General features: G+C 43.3%; 1 protein-coding gene across 1 annotated transcript in view; it reads right to left on the bottom strand.

The window, feature by feature from the left end:
- Nucleotides 1-27,357, bottom strand: part of SND1 (staphylococcal nuclease and tudor domain containing 1) — a 422,171-nt gene that overhangs the window by 143,276 nt on the left and 251,538 nt on the right. Inside the window, 1 exon segment of the mRNA NM_205784.1 lies at nucleotides 12,706-12,847. Within this exon segment, the coding sequence (NP_991353.1) occupies nucleotides 12,706-12,847 (142 nt within the window).

Here is a 27,357-nt window from a genome sequence, read left to right as displayed (position 1 = left end):
TGTTACCAAGGAGTCGGTGGGACTCCTTGGGTCTTCAGTTGAGCTGTTTGCTCCCACTGTTTCCATCAGCATCCTCACAAAGCATTACATGTGAGATTTCTGAACACTCTGGGTACCATGGAGATGCCTGCCACCATACAACCCTAAGGAAACTTCACCTGTCTCACTGTGTCCCAGCCACTGGATCTCCAGCTCTGCTCACACTCCAAAGCCTCCAGGGGCCTGCTCATCTCCTTTTATCTACACTTACCTTATCAGACTTACCTTCTGGGGAACAATATTGCAGGTAACAGACACAGCGATCAAAAGAAGCTGGAGACTATGGAAGCAGGGGGAAACCACTCAGGCTCAAAGGGCCATGTTTGGAGCCCAGAGCCCAGGGCAGCCACTAAAGGACATTGTAACAGTATGCCAAACACAGAACATAAACCATCCTCATGGGGTTAAAGAAATGCAGCGGGAGGTAATAGTTCTTCAACTGTCATGCCCATCAACCTTCCAATCTTTTTAAACTTCTTTTGATAGAAGAGTTGATGGGAAAGATAAAATTGCTAAAGAACCATTGCCTACCTCTGTATGTATTACCTAGAATGCACACTTACTATTTCCAGTGCAACTTCCCTGGATTTTTCATGATGTGTTTCAAAAGCAGAGCTCACCAAGAGGAAGGGTCCCTGTGACAGACCTTCAGAGAACTGAAACTCGTCATCACAAAGGGGAATCAGGATGATGTGAGTGCATAGCTGTCTATCAGTGCTTTGCTTCCTGCTCGCAGTCTGCTGTCAGAAACCAGCTAACGCTTGGCTGGTGCAGAGCTGGGCCTCGGACGCTCCCCTCCCAGGTCCCCGATCCACATCTGGGAACTTCTGACTCAGATCTTGTGATCTAGGTGCTAACGTTTCCATCTGCTAAGAGAAACCGTTCCCTGAAGAGAACATAACTCCTGGCATCTAAGTACATGCTGCTCTGTGGTGCAATATCAATGTTTCTTGGCAAAAAGAAGCTCCTTGAAGGCATGTATTCTCACCCTACTCTCTTTTTCCTTGCAGCACCAAGCAGTAACAGGTGTTAAAAAAATAACCTCTGACTAATCAATGATAGAAAAGAGGGGTGTGAGCCTGAATACGAGCGAGAACAAATATCTGTTACCACGTCTCCCCACCCACCCAACTGTGGGGAAGAAACTCCCTCCTCTCTAGTCAAAGCAGACTGCTCTCCAGGACCATTACATGAGAGGAAAGAGGCCACTCCATAGAGCAGGCTTATTTTGATATGAAGGGTGAGGCTATCATCAGCACATCGTAATCAGCAGCACTCACAAATAAGGCTAAACTCGGAAAAGAACTTAACAATTCGCTATCAAACAATGAGAATCAAGAGTAAAGAAGAAATAGTTTGTTGAAGAAGAGACTAAAATACTTCAGGGCCCCAGAGGAGTTATTTCTGCAGTCTCTGCACATACGACATCATTCATGAAGAAGGCAGAGGTACAAATATAGCATAAATGTCGTCTGCTCTAGCTTGTAATTTAAAATGCAAATGCTAATGAGCGAACTGGTGTATCAGTGGAGTTAATAACCGCATGCCTAGCACAGGGGCCGCATCCAAAACACACACAGAGAAGAGACAGACACCATGTTCCAATTTAAAAATAAAAACACCCAAATTAACCCTAGAAAAATCACTAGCAGATGTACAAGCTCAGGAAAAGGAGGCACACCAGGGCACCGAAATGGGAACTTCTCTACCCGTCGGAGACGAGCCAGTCCATTTAAACGTCTTCCTACATACAGTGATACAGTGAAGGTAAGCACGGGAGTTACTAGGGTTTATTCAGGACTGCTACTGTAAAGCATGAGTATAAGGAAAAACTACAGGCAATCTGAAAAACTTAGAAAGTTTCCACAAAGCCCACTTAGAAGCCCAGAAGTCAACTTTGCAGGGAGCTGTAGGTCTAGAAACCAAAGGTCACTGAAGACAGATGTAGATCTCATGCATTTTTGTCATAGGCAAAGGATGGTTTAAAAGAACCTGAAAACTTACCAGGCCTGGATTAAGTGGGCAGTTTAAATAAATGGGGAAAAGCGCTAATGATGAAAAACCACAACTGAGAATGCAGTTGAGTCTCAGATGTCTTCTGGATATGAAAGGAACTTCTGTGGATTGTTCTTGCTCCTACAAGGTCTGAGCCTGGCAGCCCTACCCCAGGTTCTGGGACCGACCCCCTGGCACTGAGAGCAGGCACAGCTCCCTGGCTTCCTTCCAGCCCCTTATGATGGGGCCAGTGGTCCTACCCCGTCCCTCAAGTGGAAACCCATAGCACCCCTCCAGGGGCACCAGGAGAGTGTGCATGGGCTGGCTGCCCACACTGGACACCACATGTTCTAATGCCCCGGTCAGCGCTATTTACATAAAGGGCCAGGCATGGGCTCTGGCAAATCTAGCCCATTAGTGTGGGGAAGCCTCAGGAGAACTTTCTGGAAGGAACCCAAGGTGTGCAGAGACCTGGGGCTTGGGGGCAAAGACACTTTTCCATGATGAAGAACTTTTTCTGCTTTTTAAAAATCCAGTCATATCTCCGTTTGAAAGGGGGATGTGAGAGGTGGTTCCCATAGCAACCAAGATTAAGTCTTACAGGCACAGTGAGAACTGTTCACCCCAGGGCTGCCCATTACCAGATTTCTAAGCATTTCCCTTTAATTTCAAATTACCACACCATTTACACTCCCTCTCCTGCATCCAAGGTCCTGTCATTTCCTACTCTTAGGCTGGCCAAATAGAGAACGCTCCCTCTCAGGGCGGGGAGAGTGGTGGGCAGCCCAGTCCTGGGCACTGCTGCTGGCCACCATCACTACTATAGGGCTGGTGGAAAATGCCAACAGGCTAGGAAGATGGCCGTGAAATATTCACACTGAGATTTATTTTTCTGGGGACACCACAAATACGGGATTAGAACGAAGGCATCTGGGCACAACCAGAGACAGGAGCTGGTGTTGGACAGACTCCAGCAAAGAACAGCCACCAGAGTTCTGTGAGCTTCCCATTCCCTCCCCCCGTGCCCACCAGCTGGAAGGCAGCCGAAACAAGCTTTAACAGATTCAGAAAGAACCTTCCAGTAGGAGGCAAGGAGAAGGAATGGAAAAGGAACCCTTGGGAGAAAACTCACAGGTCTGACCCTTTTGTTCCATTCTACTGGCTCTCATTAGCTCTGCAGGGATAGCCTGATACCTCTGCAGGACATTCTCCCCCTGTCTCATAGACACTGAGACCCCAAGGCAGCAAGAGGAAAAGGTGACATTAAAAGCCAGAATTAAGGGTTACTGAGGAAGTAAGGGTTCTTTTCACTTACCTTTGACCTACCCACCCAAAAACAATCAATGGGCTTACCCAGGATAAACAGATAAAAATCTGCATCTTTCTTTCCTTGGCATAGGAAACCCAACTGATGGCGTGGGTGGAACATCCTAAATGGAAGGCAGGGCCACCCCAGGACCCTCTCTCCCTCAGCTGCTGGAGTCTCTGGCCTGACTGGCTGGGAGCTGCCACACGTGCCCTGCTGCTCCCCAAACCTCTGGGTCCCAGCATCACACCAAGACAAGCAGGCTGGTCTCATGGAAATAATTAACTAGGAAGCAGGAGAGCAAGAATGCATCTTTACGTGTTCTAGCTCCAAGGTCTGTGGCTACCATGAAACCATGCCGAACAAATGTTACTTTTATTGATGTCTTTATTTATTACTGTGCTGTGTGCTCAGTTGTGCCTGTCTCTGAGACCCCACGGATTGTAGCCCACCAGGCTCCTCTGTCCAGGGAATCCTCCAGGCAAGAATACTGGAGTGGGTTGCCATGCCCTCCTTCAGGGGATATTTCCCACTAAAGGATCAAACCCGTGTCTCTTGCATATCCTGCATTGGCAGGCAGATTCTTTACCACTGTGCCACCTGGGGAAGCCCCCTTATTTATTACTATGTCTCAGTTAAAAAAAAAAAATTGAAATGATTACTGAAAAAAATTGAATCCTTGCCTTTTTGACCCAGAGACCACTCTACTGTGTCCCGAATGTCTCCTCTGATGCCTCTACCAGTTCTCAGGTAGGGGCCTCCCAAGATATTACTTCCCAGGTCACTCTCTTCTGACTCTTTTCAGTTTGCTGATGACCACCCTAAAATCGTGGTCCTCAGATGGAACATCGGACTCCATGCCCACACTGACATGGCTGAGCCAGCTCTCAGCTTGCTGCCTTCCTGGATCCCGTATTTCTGGGCTATGAATTAGGACTGTCTTAACTGTGGACAATTCTCAAAGAGATGGGAATACTAGACCACCTGACCTGCCTGTTGAGAAATCTGTATGCAGGTCAGGAAGCAACAGTTAGAACTAGACATGGAACAACTGACTGGTTCCAAATAGGAAAAGGAGTACGTCAAGGCTGTATATTGCTTATGATGCAGAGTACGTCATGAGAAATGCTGGGCTGGAAGAAGCACAAGCTGGAATCAAGATTGCCAGGAGAAATATCAATAACCTCAGATATGCAGATGACACCACCTGTATGACAGAAAGTGAAGAGGAACTAAAAAGCCTCTTGATGAAAGTGAAAGAGGAGAGTGAAAAAGTTGGCTTAAAGCTCAACATTCAGAAAATGAAGATCATGGCATCTGGTCCCATCACTTCATGGGAAATAGATGGGGAAACAGTGGAAACAGTGGCTGACTTTATTTTTTGGAGGACTCCAAAATCACTGCAGACGGTGACTGCAGCCATGAAATTAAAAGACGCTTACTCCTTGGAATGAAAGTTATGACCAACCTAGATAGCATATTGAAAAGCAGACATTACTTTGCCAACAAAGGTCCGTCTAGTCAAGGCTGTGGTTTTTCCAGTGGTCATGTATGGGTGTGAGAGTTGGACTGTGAAGAAAGCTGAGCGCCGAAAAATTGATGCTTTTGAACTGTGGTGTTGGAGAAGACTCTTGAGAGTCCCTTGGACTGCAAGGAGATCCAACTAGTCCATCCTAAAGGAGATCAGTCCTGGGTGTTCACTGGAAGGACTGATGCTAAAGCTGAAGCTCCAGTACTTTGGCCATCTCATGCGAAGTGTTGACTCATTGGAAAAGACCCTGATGCTGGGAGGGGTTGGGGGCAGGAGGACAAGGGGATGACAGAGGATGAGATGGTTGGATGGCATCACCGACTCAATGGACATGAGTTTTAGTGAACTCCAGGAGCTGGTGATGGACAGGGAAGCTTGGCGTGCTGCCATTCATGGGGTCGAAAAGAGTCGGACACGACTGAGTGACTGAACTGAACTGAATCTTTCTGATCACAGAAGAACAATAATTTTATAAAAGGGTATGGGTTGTCTCTTCTACCCTTATACTTCTTACAAATACATTTCTCTTCCTGTATATGCATCTTGTACCTTGGTAGATACAAATACTTTGCTTGAAGGCTGGAACCTTATCTTACACGTTTCAATATTCCTAGCAAAGTGCCCAGTAGACATAAAAAAATTATTAAATAGCCATGTGACTGAGTGACCCACAAGCATGAGGAGGCTCATTCTGGGGATGATTCACAATCTAAAGATGGAAGATAATCAGGCGGTAATCGTAGGCTTGCACTTCCATCCACGTGATCATGGGTAATGGCTTGATGCATAGATGGGGAGCTGAGGGCAGAGCTCTGAACGCTCTAAGACCGAGAAGGAGATTTATATACCCAGACAAAAGCAGAGGGAAAAATGATGGATGAATCCATTCATTTCTTTAGGTGACTCTTCCTGAGAACGAATATAGGCAAAGTTGTTTTGCCTAAATGAATCGAACACAGCTGGCCAAAAAGGTTAAAAAAAAAAAAAGTTCCAGATCCTCTTGGACACTCATACCATCTCCCTTGGGAAGTCTTTCCCATTCCTCAATTAACTGTTCTTTCCTCTGCACTCTCATGCCACCTATACTCTTCACAACTCTATTGTGTTGTTCTCTGTTGCAGTTTTTCACATGGCTTTCTCAACTATTAGACTACAAGGCATTCAAGAAGGCAGAAATTATCTGATTAACTTAAGCATTAGCCACAACCTATCAGAGAATGCCTTTCTTTTAGTGGACTTGTGATAAAAATCTTGGCCTCATTAAGAAAGTCTCCCCAAACCTATTTATTGTGCTAATTCCTACAAGTGACCCTTGAGGACCTTCTGATACCAACATAATTCATATAATTCACAATAATATCTTCAAAAGTGAAGAACTAGAACAGCCCTAGAAAAGTCTCATGCCCAGCTGCCCATTTCCTGTAATGGGACCCAACTGGAAACAAGTAGGCGGAGGAGACAGAACCAAATGGGCAAGTCCCAAGAGAAAGACTACCCCACTTTACAAATATCCATTAAGTTGCAATTCAATTAAAGTATCTGAAAAGAATTCATAAGTATTAGCAGACCCTGTAATTGCTTAATTAAGGATAGAAGGCTAGCAAACACAACTACAATAACAGCCTGATTCATTAGCACCTCTGTGATAGCAGAACGGGATTTCTCACTTAAAACATACACTGGCGTTAATTGTGTAATTTGGTTAGGCACTGGTAATCAATGGGGATCCACCATTCCTGGGGCCAGGAGATGAGGATGATATTCCTGTTCACCTTCCCTCTCCTCTCTCATTAAAGTTCTGGCTCTGCTGAAACAGGCAGTTGATATCCCTATTAGGATTGACTGGAGAAGAGACATTACAGAGAGAAGGAAATGTGGTACTTTGTTCAAAGGCATTCAAGGTGGAAGGACACACAGCCAACCCTTTAGCTCATCGGGGACATACATACCATCACTTATCAAACCCCAGACTTCTAGAAGCTCTCTTGCTTGCCTTATGACAAGGGAGGCAGTTTCAAGAGGACATTTGTAATCAAAGAGAAAATAAAAAATTGAAAAATGCCAAAGGGCAGGCAAAGAAAAGCCTCGTTTTCTAGTCTTGTTTCATATGACTAGGTAACTGGTTAATTACAAGCCGCCTGCTGTGATCCACGTGGGAACACCCTGCCAGGTGGCTTGCCGCATACTAGATGGTTGGTACTGTGAGTTCCACATGAGGTGACCTACATCCACTGCCCACCACACAGCCAAACCTGGACATGTTGCTGCCCTACCATTAAGACCGAGGAAATGTAAAGTTAAATATAGGGGTCCCCAACCTCCGAGATCTAATGCCTCATGATCTGAGGTGGAGCTGATCTAGTAATAATAGGAAGAAAATGCACAATAAATGTAATATGCCTTAATCATGTTGAAACCACCTTCCCTCCCCTCTTTCCATGGAAAAATAATCTTCCAAAAATCTGGTCCCTGATGCCCAAAAGGCTGGGGACTGCTGAGTTACAAGAGTCCAACTATCTGATGATATTAAGACTCCTTACAATACTTTGTACTGAAATTTCAAATTATTACTCTCTTCTCATTCAGGCATTTGATTTAATGACAGTTTGATACCCGCTATGCTTAGCCAACAGGACAACTTCCTGAATTGTGCCCTCAGCATGACCCAGACAGCCCAGAGCTAAGAAAGTAATGCAAAATAAGGCACCGTCATACAAAGGTCACAGCAATAAGACACTCCAGAGCCCACTGGTGCTCTGAAATAAAAATGAGAATCATGGGCCAGGCAATCTGCAAATATGTGCCTCAGTGTCCCTTTACACAAGGTACTAAGTAAAGGTGACACGCAGGACAAGTGAAAATGAACTAAAAATAAAGACAAGGTAAACTTGTTTCCTTGGTGGCTCAGTGGATAAAGAATCTGCCTGCAGTGTAGGAGACCTGGGCTCAATCCCTGGGTTGGGAAGATCTGGAGAAGGAAATGGCAACCTGCTCCAGTATTCTTACCTGGGAAATCCCATGAACAGAGGAGCCTGGTGCGCTACAGTCATGGGGCTGCAAGAGCTGGACACGACTGAGTGACTAATTCACTACCACTAGACTGCTTTTGTTCTAAGAGAAGACAGTGTATGAAGTGAAGTGAAGTGAAGTGAAAGTTGCTCAGTCGTGTCTGACTCTTTGAGACTCCATGGACTATACAGTCCATGGAATTCTCTAGGCCAGAATACTGGAGGGGGTAGCTTTTCCCTTCTTCAGGGGATCTGCCCATCCCAGGGATTGAACCCAGGCCTCCTGCATTGCAGGTGGATTCTTTACCAGCTGAACCACCAGGGAAGCCCAAGAATACTGGAGTGGGTAGCCTATCCCTTCTCCAGCGGATCTTCCCTACTCAGGAATCAAACCGGGGTCTCCTGCATTGCAAGCGGATTATTTACCAACTGAGCTATCAGGGAAGCCATAAGATAGTGTATGGAGCTCACTAAATGCTGCCAGATGAGAAGGAAGGACGCTTTTAATGCCCACAGAATGTTGGCCTTGTTAACACAGGACAAGGACTGCTGTGATTGCCTCGAAGAGTGAAGTAAATGCTCCTAGGTGGCGGCCTCCGCAGTAGGCGGGGGACTTTGAGCACTCTCATTTCTGAGGGGGTAAGGTCACCTGTTCCGTGGCCAAACCTGAGCCAGGTGCTGGGAGGACTGAAGGGTAAACGCTCTCAGGAGGCGCTGACCTGTTAGCTACAGCTGACTCTGCCTAGCCCCACCTGCTATCCCATCTGACCAGGCAATCATTCCACATACAGGGGTGCAGGAACCGTGACAGAGGCCAGCTGGCTCGGGCCAAATGCCACTCCCTATCAAGCTGTGGGGCCGTCTGCCCAAAAAAGGCCACATGAAAATGGAAGTGTCCACCCCACCTCAAAGTCCAGAGGGCTCTCCAAGAGGCTGGGAGTGATGAGACCAGCACATACAGGACTGCTGAACAGCTCTCTCGACTTTCCCCTTGAGAATCACAACAATAACATCATTTTTACCGGGTGCAGGGAGTGTTCCACAGAGAGCCACCAAGTTGTGTCACGTGGACCACTGTCCAGGTGAGCAGCTGGAAGGTGTGAGTGTCATGTCTGTTTACACTGACATTCAGCTTTGGGGCTGGTTTCAGACAACCGAGGAGCCCTTCTCTCCAGGATCTCCAGCCATGTTCTCCATCTCACTCATTCTGTTTCCACTAGGTCACTGCCCGGTGGATGACTGACTTGCATCCCCTCTGAGTTCCTGCTCCTGAGAATTCAGACCAGTGCTTCTCAAGATCCTGGTATCCTCTCACTTCATCTTTTTTATGTGCTTGCTAGCCAAGAAGACTTCGTTGAGTTTTCCATTCTATAATTGGCACTATGAAGACAATAGGTATACTGAATAGCTTTTCTAAGTATTCATGTCATGTTCTGTTCCGATCCTAACAATTACAGTTTTTATAAAGGTACTCAAGATGCTGACATCCTTAGAATGACCCTTTAGCACTCAATTTTCTGCACTGCTTTTTCCATTCTGTTAGACTGTTATGAAGAGCTGTCTATTTTAAACTCTGTTTCTTCTTACCCACGTTTACTCCCCAATTGTCTGTAATCTGTTAGCTGAATCAACCCTGATTAAAAAAAAGAAACTCTGTGACTTAGTAATCGATCAGTAGTATAAAATAATTCCACAGTTTTTACCTACTCGATCTTTTAAGGTAGAACCCAACACTTGGCTTCCAGAAGACTACTCTCTCAGGGTTCTCCATCTAATCCTCTGGACACCGACTATCTGTTGCAAGAACCCATTCTTAGTGTTGCCCGTGCTGGTGGACATCAAACTCTGCCCAATAACTCAAGCCCTGGGCCGCTTTACTTTCTCTTCTGTATTCAATGTCACCCTCCATCCTTGACCCCAAAACCCAAGTCATTCCCTGAATGAGGAAGTCTTCCTCTTAAAAACTCTTCTAACCTTTCCTCTCCTCTTTCACCAGCTTTTTGGCCTCTGTCCCTCTTGCTTCTTAACCACTCTCCCAACCTCCAGCCTCATGTATTCTAACTTATCTACCAAGAAAAACATGTCATGCCCCTAATACCTTAAACAACTCTGAGGGTCCACAGCATGTTCCGTGGAAGACTAGCTTCCTTCTGTATTTCCAGCCTCAGCCCACTCTTCACTCTACATTCTACCAAAGGATTCATGGTTCCCTGGACACATCAGAATATACTGTACCTCTATATCTTTGTACCTGTGGTACCTCTACCTAGAATATTCCTTCTCCTCCCCTCTTGTCCTGTCCTTACAACATTGCAGACTCATATCTCCTTTCCAACACAGCCCAGATACACAATCCCTGACCTCCACCCAACCAACGATTCCCTCCTCTGTGCTAGCTACTTCTGTGTCTTATAAATAATTCTATTTTCTTGCCTACCACCAAACACTACAGCTTGTTCACGTGCCTGTCTTTCCTCTAGAGCATCTCAAGACCTAGGCCTGTGTCTTACCAGAATGCAGAGTTCCTTGCTCCAAACTCAAAGAGGAAAGCCAGTAGCTCTTCTTTCAGTGAGCATTCTGCTAAGTCAGGAGGCAGCTGGGGCAGCTCCTTGTCTTGATTTATTTGAATTAATGTGGTGGTCAGAGTCTCTTAGAAACACACGGTGCACAACTGTGCCATTCCACACAGAGTTAAGAAAAGCTCTGGTTATGAATTCACTAAGTCTGTGAGGAGGGCAGGAAGGAAACACTTATTGATGATCTACTTTATGGCAGCCTGCTCTGAACATTTATACATCTCATTAAATCCTCACAAAAATCCTAAAAGGTAAGAAATGCTCTCCAGTTAGCCAATGTGTAAACCAAGGCTTGAAGAGAGTAAGAAAAACAACAACAACAAAATTCGCTGAAGTCTCCTGCTCATACAACAGCAGAGCCTCCTGTTCAAACCGAGGCCTCCCTGCCTCCTCTCTCTCTCATGACTCTCCCATGTTCTGTATCCCTGCCAGGATTCTAAACAAATCAGAAGATGCATAACACAACTGCATAGAGGATGGCAGGAGAAAAATGTAAAAGCTCATATTTTTATCAGGTATTAGCTTCTGTAATCTATCTTTCACTATGTAAGGTAACTCAAGCAATGCCTTTTGAATTGCTAAGGCTTAGAAGAATGCCAAGTACACAGGAGAACCGGCGGACGCCAAGGCAAGTGATTAGGCTGCCTGTGTCTCAGCAAGGTATGACCAGAAGGTTCTGCAGGAATACTCCAGCCAAGACAGGTCTAAAGCCCTGGGCCGGCTCCATTCAGGTGGTTTTAGGTTGGGAAGCCAGAACCTCAATGTTTTATTTCCCGTATAGATCTGTGGCCAAGTTTCTGGGAAAGAATAATGCTGTTTCTCTTTCACACCTCTGGGATCAAGCTCAACGCTGCCAAAAGGATGCTTTTGTTTTGCAGGCAGTGAGCAAAGAATGAGTTGAATATTATATCTCAAACCCTGTAACAACAAGGATTCACGGCTAAGAAACTCCCCCACTACGAGAACCTTAATAGGCATCCTGCCCCTCCGTTCACTTACAGCACACATGTGCAGACAACGAAAGCACAGGCCTCCAGGGGGGCGTGGCTTTGTTACAGCCTTCCTTTTCTAGAGCTGCCCTGAGCTGTGTATCATACATCCACTGGCCCCTTCAGAAGGCCTGTAGAGGCAAGAGGTGATCAGTAAGAGGACACTTGCAGGAGACTCAAGGAGCCATGAGGGCCAAGCAGCAACCGTGTGCTTCATGGCCACATGCTCAGGGAGTCACTGATCACACCTAATGATCCATTTAGCTGGGGTCTGTAGGAGACCCTTATTGGGGAAGACACTATCAGTGCCTTCAATAAAAGGGAGGCTGAGGCAATGTGGCAGAGAATGGCAAATTCTACTCAGGAATTCAACAGAAGTAGGGCTGAGGCAACAGGACAGCCCTAGAGAAGGCAGCACGCAGCAGGTAAACACAACGGGAATGTCCTTTGGGAGTGAGCAAAAGTTTGTGTGCACAGCTGTGGGGTGACCCTCTCCCTCAAAGACCACAGCCTCTGCAAAGTACTGATGGAAATAATTTTCTTGTCTGCCAGCGGGGAAATAATGAAGCCATCTGCTCCTTGAATGCATACATGTGAACTACTCATAGAGCATGGTTCACACATAGACTTGTTGGCTTGTGAAGTATTATTAGAAAAGACAGGGTAAGAAAGATGGACATTTGGTCAGCAAAGAAAAGGAGGAAGGCTTGGGACAGTCCTGACAGTCCAGTGGTTAAGACCGCCTTCCAAAGCAGGGGCTGCAGGTTCGATCCCCGGTCAGAGAGCTAAGATCCCACATTGTGCCTCCTGGCCAAACAAACAAAACAACAAAACGTAAAATGGAACTTATATTGTAACGTATTCAATAAAGACTTTAAAAATGGTTCACAAACACAGCAGGGCGGTCTAGCCCAAATGGCAGACATTAGCCATGAACACTCACTCCATGATGAACACTGTCTTAGGTCTGGAATTCCCTTCACTCGGGATATGAGTACATATGTGTCTCATACGCTGTCCTACGTGCCCACGTCCTGCGGTTGGCGGGAATGAGAAGCAGGATGGAACCAGTGCTGGGTCTGCAGTAACAGCAGGATCAAACTAGGAGCTCTGCGTTCACGTCTCCATCAGAGACTAAAGCACCCACATGGGCTCCAAGTCCTGTGGAAAACCCAGTGGGAAGGAGGGCATGTGACCTCCAGGGATGACTTCTGAGTTCCAAGAAGAATTTTCAGAACACCACATAACACAGGAGACTTACCCGCAAGCAAGAAGGTGATAAGGCAAGTTTCCTTTGGCAAATACAGCTTGAGACGAGAACCACTGAACACATACTCCACCACAGCTTCAGAACGACCTGCCCGCTGAAGGAAGGGCAGAAACTGCTTTGCTTTTTGGGTGTCCTGGGGGAGAAAAGAAGAACCATCAGAAGAATAATGGAATCAAGGTAAATGTTTCTTTCTCTCTGGTCTGGGGCAAAAAGTCTGGCACACCACAGGAAGCTGGGCAAATAACCTTAGAATAAGACATTTCTGAAACCATGACAAAAACAAGAAACCCATGTGACATTCACAGGAGAAACAGAGTTAATCAAAAGCTTCTAGAGCATTCTCAATGGCTCTCTTCTCTCCTCTGTTCAATTACTAAAGCATTCAGTGGATATAAAAGACTTCCCTGGTGGTGCAGTGGATAAGAATCTGCCTGACAATGCAGGGGACAGGAGTTCCATCCCTGGTCCAGGGAGATTCCGCGTGCTGCAGAGTAACTAAGCTCAAGAGCCACAACTACTGAGCCTAAGTGCTGCAACTACTGAAGCCCATGTACCTGGAGCCTGTGCTCTGCAATTAGAGAAGCCGCCACAATGAGAAGCCCGCACATTCCATGAAGAGCAGCCCACGCTCACTGCAACGACAGAGAGTCCTCTCGCAGTAACAAAGACCCAGTGTAGCCAAAAATAAATAAATAATTTTTAAGAAATTAGGATGGTGGCTTGAAATGAGAATTTCACTCTTCCAGGAGAGGAAAAAGAGCTCTTCTTCCTCCTACAGAAAATTAAAGGAAAAGACCAACACCTACCATCTTCAAAGTTTAACCTTCTAACCTTTAATTTTCAATTAAAAAAAAACATAACACCCAGGTTCCTGACACAGCCCCTAAATCCCTTTTCTAGGAAACCCAAAACAGCTCATCGTCAGTCTTTAATAGGCTGTATTTTCCTAACAAGGAGGAGAGCGCAGCCTTTGTGGGGTCAGTGGGGAGGATCCCATACTTCAAGCCCTGCCCTCTGTCTTTCCAGGGATGAGGAGGGACTGGGGCATGGGGCTCCTGTTCCCAGCCCAGGAAACCTGCAACAGCAGGATGTGATCCGCGGGGACCAGAAGACACCACATCATGTCAGCACCAATAATTACAGAAATGATAAAAGCATGTGAAACTTTATACGGGTTTAAAAAAACTTTTCCCATCCATCAACCCAAAGTATAAGCATCTACCCTCAAGAGTACCAACTCATGGACCTTCTGAACCTCAGAGCTCTCAGCTTCAGACGAGCTGAGAGCCATCAAATCCTTTCAGTCTCTCCAGCTAATTAAACAGATGACAGAGTAAGCAAGCATCAGGTATCATGTGGCATTGCTGGGGGAATAGTCACTGGATGAATTTCAGAGGTTTGCAGCGCGGCCGGCAGAGCCCCAAGCTCCCTCGGAGGACAGCGAGTTTTGCACACTTGCCCAACTCGGAAGACAGAAGCCGTCTGCACTCGCCAAGCTCTTCCTTCCTAACTCTGCTCCTAGCAACAGAGCTATTGTACCTAAATTAGTGCACATTAGATAATGAAAATTTAACAAGCCATCAAGTATTTGAGAGTCTTCACAGCAGCCAAAGGGGCTCCTCTCATTCAGAAGCCGTGAGGTAGGCTGGGATGAAAGCGATATTTATAGTAATGAGAGTCATCCTTCTCTTTAAACAGATTCTTGGAGAAAAGGAGAGGCAGTCATCTATTCTCAGTGTTTTTCTAAGGGCGTATTGGTAAAAAGGTAAGGTGACAATGAGCTTTAGTGGGTTGGGAACTTCCCCAATGAACACTTCACACACACTCTTCCATCCATATACAGTGGGAAGATGCTTTTCTGGCGCTTGGCTGAGGTCCAGAACAGTCAAGCAAGACAAATGCTCCACAGGAAGGAAGGTACCACCTGATTAAAACCCTTGTGCATGCTAGTCTAAATCTGCAACGTTACTTCTGGGCTGAGCCAGTAAGTCAACAACAATTATTAAATTGATTATCACAAATCATGAGGCAACTTAAGGTCTCTAAAGAGAAGGCCTTTCCCTCGAGACCACAGTAATCTATATTTTTCAAAAATAGACATTTGCTCATCACCGTCTCTAAGATGTATTTATCTGAGAAAAAGATGCTTACGGGAATAAAATCGCACACACACGTACACCTCTAATGTTAATACTGAAAAAGAAAGTGGCAGCAAACTCCTATCTTGCTAATGATTACCTAGTTTATCAGGGATACTTACTCAGAGAATCAGGGAGAAATGAAGGGGCCCTATTGTTAGCCATGTAAGACAGATACAGACAGATGGACCGATAAAAATAAAACAATGGATGTTCCTCACTCCTCCTAAGTCTCAACCTACAATTTAATCCTATTCCAGAAATACATGGGAAGAGAGCAAAGGGAATGTGACATGCCATCGATTATGACAATGAGAAGCAAAAGCCAATTGTGACAACTGAAGCCATGAAAGCAAATTTTAAAAACCCATGAGAATTGGCCATGTCTCTTCCCAGAGGCAAAACCGTGAGACAAAATGCAAATCTCTTCATCCTCTTGAGCAGGTGATACGCCCATGGACCATCTATTAAAGGAAAAGATGGAAATCTTGCCCAAGGTGGTAGAGTTTTTGAAATAAAAAATTCTAATAAAGTGAATTAAATTGAATGCAATCACCAAAAGATGTCATCAGCTTTTTTGAAACTCACGTCACAGGCAGACAATGGTATCTGTCTTTCCTAGTCATCTCAAGCTCTTCCTTTGCTTGGCAAGTTCCTTTTCAATACAAAAATTCTCGAAACCTTTAGCATTTGTTTCTGTGGCTCAAGTGAAAAGACTGGAAAGATGGGCTGACAAGTTCCCTCAAGTGATATAGTTATAAGTCATTCTCTGTGAATTTAGCTATGGAATTTTTCCCTTTTTTTTAAATTTTAGGATTTTTGCTTATCTTACTAGAAAATGGACTAAAGGTTACGGCTAAATGATTGCCTTCCTAAGAGCCTGTGACAGTACAGCAATGTGCTAGGCTCCAATACTCATTTCTAAAGGTTTCAGCAGTAGGTAAATAAGAGAAAACATGATTAGAGCCCAGTTTAAGCCCTAATGAAGAGTTGAAGATGGCAGGTGGATTTCAAGGGCAGCCAAGTGATAAAGTTGAAAGGACGTCATTAACATGACATTTAAAATTCTCTTCCAATTATTCAAAGCAGGACCTTCTAAGACCTGGTGAAATGACAGATTTCCTTATAACTCCAAACATATTTTAAAAAATAAAGATTAATGGCCTCAAATTTAAAGAAATAACAACATGGAGACTTAAGGCACAGGTAAGACTATTAAATATCAAATATTTCTGTTTAGGAATACTGTTACAAAGACCCTCATCCTCAAGTTTTCTGTGGAGTAAACCATTCTCAGGCTGGTTTACATGAGGTCTGGGAATCTATTCGCCGCAGCTCTCACAGTTGAGTTACACAGTCTCAAGGCTTTGAGAATGCACGTGGCTATATTAGCTATAGTTTTCTGTACTAATATTCCCCTCCACCAGTGTAAATAATCAAGAAGCAACTGTAGTTCTGACCAGATAAGTCTTCTTTGTTGCACTGGTAGTTTTCACATTACCTGTGCTTCAAAACAAACCAAACATTAAGTATTTTTCTGTCCTTCTAGAAAAGCTAATTTAAGGTTGCATTAGCTACATTTAACCTGCTATTGTGGATGGCATCTCTTTAAGGAATGTTTCTGCTTCTTCAATGCACCTTGAAATTGAGAAAGTAATGATGCAACAAATGTGCCTGGGGTGACTTCATTTCAAAGGATGTTAATATCTATACCTCAAATTTACAGGAATGAGGTTTTGAAGGACCTGAAGAAAGGCAGGATGATCCTCAGGGAGTGGGAAAGGTTATAAACAAACCTTAAGCACACACTCCTACTCTGCCCTGACTTCCGATGGTCAGTATAAACCTCTTGTAAACGTGGGTACATGTGTCAATGCCTATAAAAGATCCCCTTCATCAGTGAGACTGTAACTTACCTCTAACAAAGTACTTTGCTGTGTAAGCAAACACATGTTTGAAATAATTGAGTATAATGAATTACCAAGTTTGGGAGAGCGGGTAAGTTGTGGAGGGGGATGGGGTGGGGAAGAGACAAGTAAAGGAGAACCCTTATGTGGCAGTCACAGGGCAGAGAGCCACAAGAACACTACTCACACAGGTAGGTCCCCAGTATCTTCAAAGAACAGAACTAAATACAAATCAATCTCTCTAAATTCTGGAACAAGGATTTTGGTTGTCAGTTTACACTGGTTGCCAGCAAAGTGAAATCTATGATTTTTCCACTGAAAATAGCCACAGAGAAGGCCTTAACATGGGCCTCCCTGGTGGCTCAGTGGTAAAGAATCCGTCTGCCAATGCAGGAGACACAAGTTTGATACCCGGGGTAGGAAGATCCCCTAGAGAAGGACTCCAGTATTCTTGCCTGGAGGATTCCATGGACAGAGAAGTCTGGTGGGCTACAGTCCATGGGGTCACAAAGCGTCGGACGTGACTGAACGACTGAACAAGGCATAACATAGTCGGGACTGGTGAGAGGCAGACATCACAGCACACAAAACAGTACAGGGAAATGGGAATAAGTAAACCCATTAGTTAACAGTTAACCACTCAGGATTATCATGTGCAAGTCTCAAGATGGGAACTGTTAATAATGAAACTCACTAATTAGTTCTCATCATCACAACCACTCTTTGATTAACATCATAGGAAAAAGAACTAAAAACAAATACATGCAGAGCTTATAATGGTACCATGGGGGTATTCAACTCCACAAGACTTGGGAAACTGAACTCAAACATGATGAAGTCTCCTGCAGGTACAACCGCGTCCTGAGCTGCCCACTCCAGCAAACCAGGAGGGTCCCCCTCTAAAAGAGTTGACCCTGTCTCTGCAAGGGTGACCTGAGGCTAAAGGACTCAGGAGCACAAAGCTGTTTGGGTCCAACTAACCTTAATACTGAAGCAGCTAAGTATTTGTGTACAAGTGGACAGATACAGAGAGAAAAAAAGAGAACGTGGAAGTCAGTTCTACGGTTACTTAAGCAAACATACACCCTCATTTTAAGCTGTACTGTGCTAACTTCTCATCGTAGGTATCTCTGTGGTCAGGGCACTCCAGCCCAGAAGAATCACCCCTGTAATCACGCAGCAGGCAGAGCATAACCACATTCCTGACCAGAAAGGTGAAAAGGAACTCCATCACTCCACACTCCCTCCTTCCCAACCCACAGGCTCCAGGGCCCCAGGTGGTCTTTCAATTCAGAGAAGGAATTTATGATTCCCTTCAAGGAACCAGCTGTCTAGCGAGACAATCTCCTGACATCAGGGGAGCCCTGGGAGGGGACATCTGGGAATGCCCCCAGCTCCAACATGACCACAAAGTTCCCCTTCCCTGGCTGGTCTGCCATGCTTCATGGTGAAGCATCTGTGAAGGGGGCTGGTGGAAGGTGTAAACAGCAGTGAGGTCCAAGTTTACCAGGAATGAAGTGAACACAGCAGAGAACCCTAGAAACAAAACCACTCTGACTGGAAAAAAATCTAAGAAACCACGTACACTACCAAAAAAAAAAACGGTGTTGCAGCTGGGCCATCAATAATCTCTCATTAAGTGTTGTCTGTGGTTTACAGTTTCTCACAGTGTTTAGTTAGCTGGCACAGTGCCTCACTCGGGCCTTCAAAGTGTTGGAACGTAGGAGAAACCATGTTTCAGGCTCTGGGCTCCATTCCTGGGAGGAATGAATCAAGAGGACATTTGCAGGAGCACTAAGTTGGAAGAAAGCCCTAAACTTGAGAGGCTGCATTCTTATCGGTAGCACACTCAGAGAACATGACCTTCGGTTTTCTTCCTTGCTTCAACTTCTTCACCAATTAGTAAGGGAGGGCAGCCTAAAAATCAGAGACCAAACGGCAGAAGGAGTCTGTGGGGTGCACTTCCCATGCTGGAAGGAAGACACCTCCTTTGTATCCCCAAGGTCCTCCCTGGTGGCTTAGATGGTAAAGCGTCTGCCTACAATGTGGGAGACCTGGGTTCGATCCCTGGGTCGGAAATATCCTCTGGAGAAGGAAATGGCACCCCACTCCAGTACTCTTGCCTGGAAAATCCCATGGATGGAGGAGTCTGCTAGGCTACAGTCCATGGGGTCGCAAAGAGTCAGACATGAATGAGCAACTAAACTTTCTTCCTTGTCATTGTATCCCCAACATGAAGGGGAAGTTTTCTCTACCACCAGAAGTGAAACACTGAGGATATGTCTGCCCTCTACAGCCCTGCAAAAAACAGGTGTCTGCATATTTTTATTGGGTTGGTCTTGCCCACCATCTGTTTCTGTTCCATGAAGTACAACACTGAGAAAAGGAAGCAGGACTTGGCAAACGCTAAGAAGAAAAGACACAATCATGTTTAGGATGAAAACATGCAAAGCAGCATTACAACAATCACAGCAGCCCAATTAAAAAGAAAGTCAAATCCTGTTCCAGAAATAGATTAGATAGAATATGGTCAGAACTTCTTCTGTCATCACCCCAAGTCAAAACCTCCCTCAACAGGGGACTGGATAAGCAAACTGTGATCCACTCACACAATAGAAGACTACTCTGCAATAAAAGGAGGTAGCAACACGGATGAATCTCAAATACATGATTCCATTTCTATGACATTCTTGCAAAGGTTATTTACACTGTAAAGACACATTACAGACCACTGGCGGCCACGGACCAGGGGAAGGGCTGGGAGCTGACTCCAAAGAGGATGGAAGAATTGTGTGGGGGAGGTGGGAAACATGAAAGCCTCTTATCTTGACCGTAGCGATGGTTACATGTGTACATGTTTATCAAAAGTCCATTTATATGTAAATTAAAAAAAAAAAAAACACCACAGGGAACTCTACTTAATGTTCTGTGGTGACCTAAATGGGAAGGAAATCTAAAAATGAAGGGACACATATATACATATAACTGATTCACCTTGCTATACAGCAGAAACTAACATGACATTCTAAAGTTACTATGCTCAAATAAAAATAAAACACCAACAATAAAAAATAAAAAAATGTCTTGGGTAGGTAGACTATGTCAGATTTTCATTTTTAACTCAAGAAAATTTTCTTAATCAACTAGTTTATATGTATTTCACAGTGAATAACAAGTTCAAAATTCAGTACTCAGTAATTATATTTTAGGTAAACCACTTTTAGCTAGTCAATGCTTTGAAGTACTTTTAAAAATTTAAACTGAAAATAGTTTGAATGAGAAAGCAAAAGGTTAGACGACCACAGGAAAAAACTCATGTTTCCCAAAAGCACCATAAGAAGTATCAGTTCTCAGGCAATGGCTAAGAGTAAGCATGATGCCATCCTCAATTGGCTATATAGAGGAAATGTTCTACTCAAGCAATGAAAAGAGTACTACTAAGTACACACGTCTATTGACATTTCTTTTCTACCTTGAAATAAAATCATTCTGTGATCTGGCTTAACGTGCATAAAATAATACCCAATTCCCAATCAAATGAACATTCTACATAGGCTCAGAGATAATTCTTTTACTGAAATGACTTTCAGTTTCCCAAATGTAACTGGTTGAAATTATGCTGTAAGAACCGTTCAATTTAACCTTTAGAAATGAAGTCACAGCCTTTGAGAGGAAAAACCTGCATTTGATCACCAACAGGAAATACAATGCCCTTGGTTTTTCTATAAGACAAAAAAAAAAAAAAAAATCTGCTTATAAGTTTAGTGTATAGAGAGTGCAGTTGATGATATCTCTATGCCTCAGACAAAAAGAGCAGAGGTAAGTCTATACCTACGTAGGATAAGGTATCAACTATAAGCCTGCTCTCTTCCTATTTCAATTCTCTTTCTCTAGCATGGATAACCAAGGCAGTGCCAAGCCACATCTCTGCTCCAGTCTGCCAATCCACAACTGTCTCAGAGTTATGGCTCATAATTTGTGGTTTTCACAAATAAACTCCATCTTCTTCCCACCCACTACTTCACCCAAACTACCCCATCCCCATTTCTACAGATTCTAGCTCTCCAACAGATGACTATTAACAATCCTTGGTTAAAGAATTCAGTGTTTCTCAAATCACAAAGGTATTCAGTGTTTCTAAAATGATGACTTTTTAAATTCCAGCTCTTCCTGGAGTGATGCCGTCCTCCTACTGACCTCTGCATGAACGGTGGCCCGTGGGGCCTGATACATAGCAGATGTCCTGGGCTGACCTTGGAAATTCCCTTCACATCCTTTCCTAGGCTGTACTTCCTGAATCCATGTCATTCTCCTTAAAAATCTTCCTCCTGACAACCTTTTCCTTTAAAAAAGAAATCCTATTCTTCTTTTATGGAGCAAATGTTTTATCTTAGGTCAGGTAAGTAAATATAGGATTGCTTTTGTAGATTTTATTTGGGTAAAAGACTATCCTATGCATGAGAACTTTGAACATGAGCACAGCAATACACTATGTTTCTGACACCACTGGGTGCTTTAGTTATGATATGAAGAAAGCATTTTATTATGAAACAATTATATTTGCTCAAGAATATGGACACAAAAGATAGTGGTCCAAAATTATCAATTTATAACAAAAAAATGTTTAAAGGGGAAAGCATATCTTCCCATTATTTTCAGGCTAATTATTTCACAAAAAACATTTAATTTAGAAATTGTAGAAAAACCAATTTATGTCAAATAGATGATTACAGTGATAATAGTTAAAAGGTAGTATTTCTATTTTAAATTGTTAAAGATAAACACAACCAACGGGGATATGAGAAAAGGGCCATTTAGATTTTTAACAATGCTGCTGTTACTTTTCTAAGAAAAAAAGAATTATGAGTTATTATAGGAATACTACAATAACCATCTTGTACATTTCCAGAAAAAGGACATGAGAATGGTCTAAAAGCATAGCGTATACATGGTATGTGACACTGTGAGTGTGGAACAAAGCACAGCAACCAGTGTCTGTAACTCTGAATTATCAATTACAAGGCTATGATTAAAAAGTAAAACACAGGTCTGAAACACAATTTAAAAGAAAAATTTAGATCAATTTGTATCACTTCTGAAGTCTCTATATGCAAGAGGTGAGAATTTATTACAGAACCACAAAATGGCTTGAGAGATATAATTAAAATAATACGTGCAGAGTAAAGAATTTAAAAGACGGTCTGATGAAGCACAAGTTTTCATTTCATGGGCAAATCAAGAACTCAGAAGCAAGGAAATTGATGCCATGCTAAACTCTGCCCCACCTGACACAAGAACACAACTTCAGAAAAGGATGGAGGAGGGGAAAGAAAAAAAAAAAAAAAATCAAGCAACCTAGGACATAAAAAATGAAGATAAATGTTAAATAAAGGTTAGATGATTAAAATAATCTCAACACCCCCTAAAAGTATAGGGTTGGCCAAAAGGTTCAGGTTTTTTCCTAATAATCTTTTTGGCCAACCCATCACCTTCATCTTTGCTTGCAGACATACCAATTTAGGTTCAACAAATTTAAGTAAAAAGCATTGTGGAGGAGTTAATATTTACATTTTTAAAGCATTAATGAAATTACTATAAAATTTGGAAGGTTAAATTCAAGTTTTTGAAACAGAGAAAAAGGACATCCATTATGGTAGAAATTATTGAGACATAAATGGTCAGTGCATAAGAATGCATTAAACTAAAACTTAATCATTTTACTCAATAAAGCTTTATAGGTAAATAATGATACTGCTAAATCACTCATGCTAACCTTTGGTCTAAGTTTCTACTTTGTTTTAAGCAGAACTGCTTTAAGAAAATAACTACAGACTATGATTTAGCTAAAGGAACCAATGACTTTTTTTGTGAAAGGAAAAAATAATCCAAATAAACTAAATATCCAAAAATACGTAAGATAATACTAGGTAGACAGTAAAAGTGAGGTAAAAGAGGAATATTCATGTGGAAAATAATTAAGTAGAAAAAGGCATGAAGCACCCATTATGTGTCACAGTTCCAGGCACTGACTCCACAGTTAAGAAATAAAACAGAGGAAGTGTCAGTTCTGAAAAAACCTTCCATCACTTACAAAAGGGAGGGGGGAACAGGAGAGAAAGTGAAGAAAGAAAACAACCCCGCATTTTGGTGAACAGATGTATTCTTACTGAAAATTTTCTGGTAGTACTAATAGAGATGATTTTCTTCCCTTGGCTTATTTATATTCGAGGCACTTAAAAACAAAAATTTTGACAGAAAACTTGTGTTAAGAAATATGAAAGTTTTTGTTTTTAAAAGAAGAAAATATATTAACATTCAGGAGCTGATTTGATTTTGCCCAGATAAACTTGCAAATTATTCATGTCAGATAATTTAAGAGCCAAGAGTCAACATTCTCTTGAGTGAATTAGTTCTTCATAATTGTTCCATATATTTTGAGACAAATAAATATTATGGACACTGTAATAAAGCCTGGAAACTGATTTGGAAAACGTCCCAACCTAAAACTGCATGAGAAACATGATCCATGTCTCCTTCAAAAACAGCATCTGAAGCACAGAGCTTTATGGCACTGATGACAGCAAACGAAGCAGCTCTTCTCCTGAGGAACGAACGTTTCCCTTAGGTAACTGTGGTGCAGCGCCAAAAGGAGTGCTGTCACTCCATGGAAAAACGAAAATCTCGCGTTAGCACCATGTAAGAATAAGAAAACGTGTTCCTAGTAAAGTCAGCAACACGATGTAAACAGCATGACTTTGGGCTCAGAGATAGTTAACTGAAAGTATTTAGAAGGGTGGTGGTCCAGTGGTTAGGAATCTACCTGCCAATGCAGGGGACATGGGTTCAAATCTCTGGTCCGGGAAGATTCCACATGCTGAGAGGCAACTAATCCACTGGGCCACAATTACTGAGCTCTTGAGCTGCAACCACTGAAGCCCACACATCCTAGAGCCTGCACTCTGCAACGAGAAGGCACCACGAGAGGCCCATGCACCGCAACCAGAGAGTAGCCCGTGCTCACTGCAACTAGAGAAAGCCCGTGTGCAATTACGAAGACCCAGTGCGCCCAAAAATCAATAAAATCAAATTTTAAAAAAGTACCCAGAATTCCACACATACAATAAAAATGTGTAATAACAGGCTAAACAATAATGAAACTGTCCTTAAAGAAAAATAACTTTAAAGTTGCTACACATGTTGTGTCTTGGGGTACATTTGGGAGCTGTAATTCCTCCTAAAGAAAAATACAGATTTCATGCTGCCCCCAACCAGTGACTTTACAACTTGGATATGATGTATTTGCATATGGATACTGTACTGAGGTTCTCAATGTGAGACTCCCAGGCTCTAGACTACCAGCGGAAACCATGTACCCCAGAATATGTGAGTGATGGCAGAGAATGCAGACCAAGGGTTTTGTTCAAGGTATTTCTTTTTCAGCTAAGGATCTCATATCACTGCCATTTCTGTCTCCAATGGTGCATATATATTAATAATTATCGTTGTCACTGGTGTCGTGAGGCTCTTACTTTTTAGTTTCTATGATTTTTCCCCTCACAGCTTGGGAAATTCCCTTTAAAGATTCTTTAAGATTTGGAGATAAAGGGCTTGACCTAGGGACCCCTCTTCTCCCTTAACTCTCTGGGTAATTTTGTACACTCATCCAACAGGACTATCTCATGCATGAAGCCCATCCACTTTTCTGGCCTTGGACCATTTGAACAATCCATGGTTACCTCAGTTTTAAAAGGTCCAGAACTGCAAACCCTTGTGGCATATATTTGGGAGGAAAATTATCATACGGGGAAAGCAGCATCAACAGTTATTTGCGCTGGACATTAGGATACACATGCCTGACACCCACCTTTCATCCTCTACCCATGACCTCTGGATCCAGGCAATGGCCAAATTCTACTAGTTTTTCTACCAAAGTAGATCTCACACTTATCTTTCTTCATTCCCTGCCAAAAACCTAGTTCCAGCCACCATTCAGTACCCACCAAGTACACTGTGAAGTCCTCCCCTCACCCGGTAAAGATACTAAAGCTACTGTTCATTGCACAGAGTGGCCAGAATGAAGTGAGAAATGCTGACTTCATTACCACACTTGACTGCCACTTTCTGCCTCAGGACCTTCTGGTACGTAATTATATCCTTCAGTCCTGAATAAGACCTCCAACTAATTTCTTCTTTAGGCCTCAACTTAAAATCACTTAAAACATGGTCTCTGACCACATGGAAGAGGGTACAGCTGTGATGATACAAGTCTCAAGTTAGGTCTTGAGACTGCCTAACTTCCCACGCAGCTTAGATGGTAAAGAATCTGCCTGCAATGCAGGAGAGATGCAGATTCAATCCCTGGGTCAGAAAGATTCTCTGGAGAAGGAAATGGCAACCCACTCCAGTATTATTGCCTAGAGAATTCCATGGACAGAGGAGCCTGGTAGGCTACAGTCCATGGGGTCGCAAAGAGTCGGACACAACCGAGCTAAAACACTTCCATACTTCTATTACAGTTCTAATTAGAGACCCAGCTGCATATGACCTAGAAGGACTGCACCCGTCCTTTGTAATGTTGCATCCTCAACACCTAGCACTGTGCCTGGAATATAATAAAGCTTACGTCTCTCAGTTGTGTCTGACTCTCGGGACCCATAGACTGCAGACCACCAGGCTCCTCGATCCATGGGATTTCCCAGGCAAGAATACTGGAGTGGGTTGTCATTTTCTTCATCAGGGGATCATCCTGACCCAGGGATGACCCCGGGGGTCTCCTGCATTTCAGGAAGATCCTTCATTGTCTGAGCCACAAAGGAAGCCAGGGGCTATAATAAGCTTTCAATACTTATTGTTTGATCATTCATTCATGACTCAACATGTCAAATGCATCTAAAACACAGGCCAGACAGCATATGTTAAATGCCAAGGAAAGATAAAGAGCCAGTAAAAGAACTCAAGAGAGAAGGAGCATAGTTTGGGACTTGAACTAGATAAAAAGTTTGCAATACAAATATTACCAATGAGGATGGATGGATCATTTTCAAGGAACTTCCTTGCTAGGCAGAACGCCCCGCCTTTTAATCACCACCACCACCACATGAACCATTGGTCTCTCTCATTAGGTCAATGGTTCTAAATACCTTGGATGTATTAACTCATTGAAGCACACCACAACCTAATGAGGTAATAAGGGCCCTTATTACACTCATTTTACAGATGAGAAAACTATGGCACAGAGAGGTTAAATAACTTCAAGGTGACAAAGTAATAAAAAAACTGAGCCAAGACCTGAATTTGGTGATCTAATACTCGGGCTCATGCTGCTAACCAGGTTTTCCATACTGCTGCTGTATTCCAGAAAACAGGCCATCCTCCTGTTGCACCCTTCTACCAGCCTCTCACTTCTAGTTACTAACCAGCACAGTTAACCATACATCTAGGATCTAGGGGGTCACATTCGTTCAAACGCAATTTCATTCTGTTTAGGTCATCCCTTGGTAAATCAAATCTAAATCAGGCTCTGTAAAGAGACAGAGAAAAGATATCATTTTCTCAGGAGTTTAGCAACTACTAAGGAAGATCATTGTACATATGCCAACTAAGATCAGTTACCAATCAATACATTAACAAATACAAAATTACTATAATAAGTGATTGTGTAAATGCTGAAGGAAGGTACCATGAGAAGGCAGTGAAGATCAAAGGGGAAAACTGCCAGGAAAAAGAGAAACCGCCTGGAGGAGGAGGAGGGCACGGCCAGGAGAGAAGAGACAGCTACTCAAAAAGAGCTCATCAATAATGCAGTTGGAGTCAGAGGACTGACAACTTGAAATAATGGAATAGAATGAATATGGTGGCTGAAGTAGCCAGGCATGTTGCCGTAATGTCCTACAAGAGAACACAGGTCTTCCTCCAAATTCAAATAGTCCCAAATCTAATCTTATTATACAAATTCTATCATTTATTCCTGAGAATACCCTTTTCATGAGGAATTGAGGCACAAAATTACTAGGTAATTCCAAAGTTGCCCTAAGGTCTGATTCAAGGATATTTATCTGAAAGTTAACACTGCGAGGAGTGTCCAACATTCTGTACAACATTCTGCAGGGAATAAGTCGGAAGCATGCTAAATAAAGCCTTAAAACTCGAGTAAGCAGAATGTCTGTGTTAGTAAAATGACTTACTTTGAGATGTTTATATAAGCGATAGCCACAGGACAAAATGAGTTCAATCTAGGGCTAAGTAGTGTTATGATGGGGAAGTGAAGAGTGAAGCCATGGCTGGGCAGAAACGTTTCAGGTTTTATCACATCACTTGGCAGTCATGGCACAAATCGAACAACCCAATCGCACACCTGAACCTGGGAATCAGGAATTTTATCAACTGCCTCCTGCATACCCGAACATTCATTTAGCCAGGCCTGTAACAGGCTCATTCAGCCAATTTGGACCCACGAAACAGACTCACAGAACAATCTCCCCATACGCCCAGAGAACAGAAAGAGAACTGAAGAGCATGAACCAGTGGAAGCAGAGTCTATACCACAGGCAACTCTCTGAAAACAGATGACATTTTTTCTTTGGAAGAAATGCTCCAGG

The sequence above is a fragment of the Bos taurus genome, chromosome 4, assembly GCF_002263795.3.
Source record: "Bos taurus isolate L1 Dominette 01449 registration number 42190680 breed Hereford chromosome 4, ARS-UCD2.0, whole genome shotgun sequence".
Taxonomy (NCBI): Eukaryota; Metazoa; Chordata; class Mammalia; order Artiodactyla; family Bovidae; genus Bos; species Bos taurus.
This window is presented reverse-complemented; position numbering and strand designations above follow the sequence as displayed.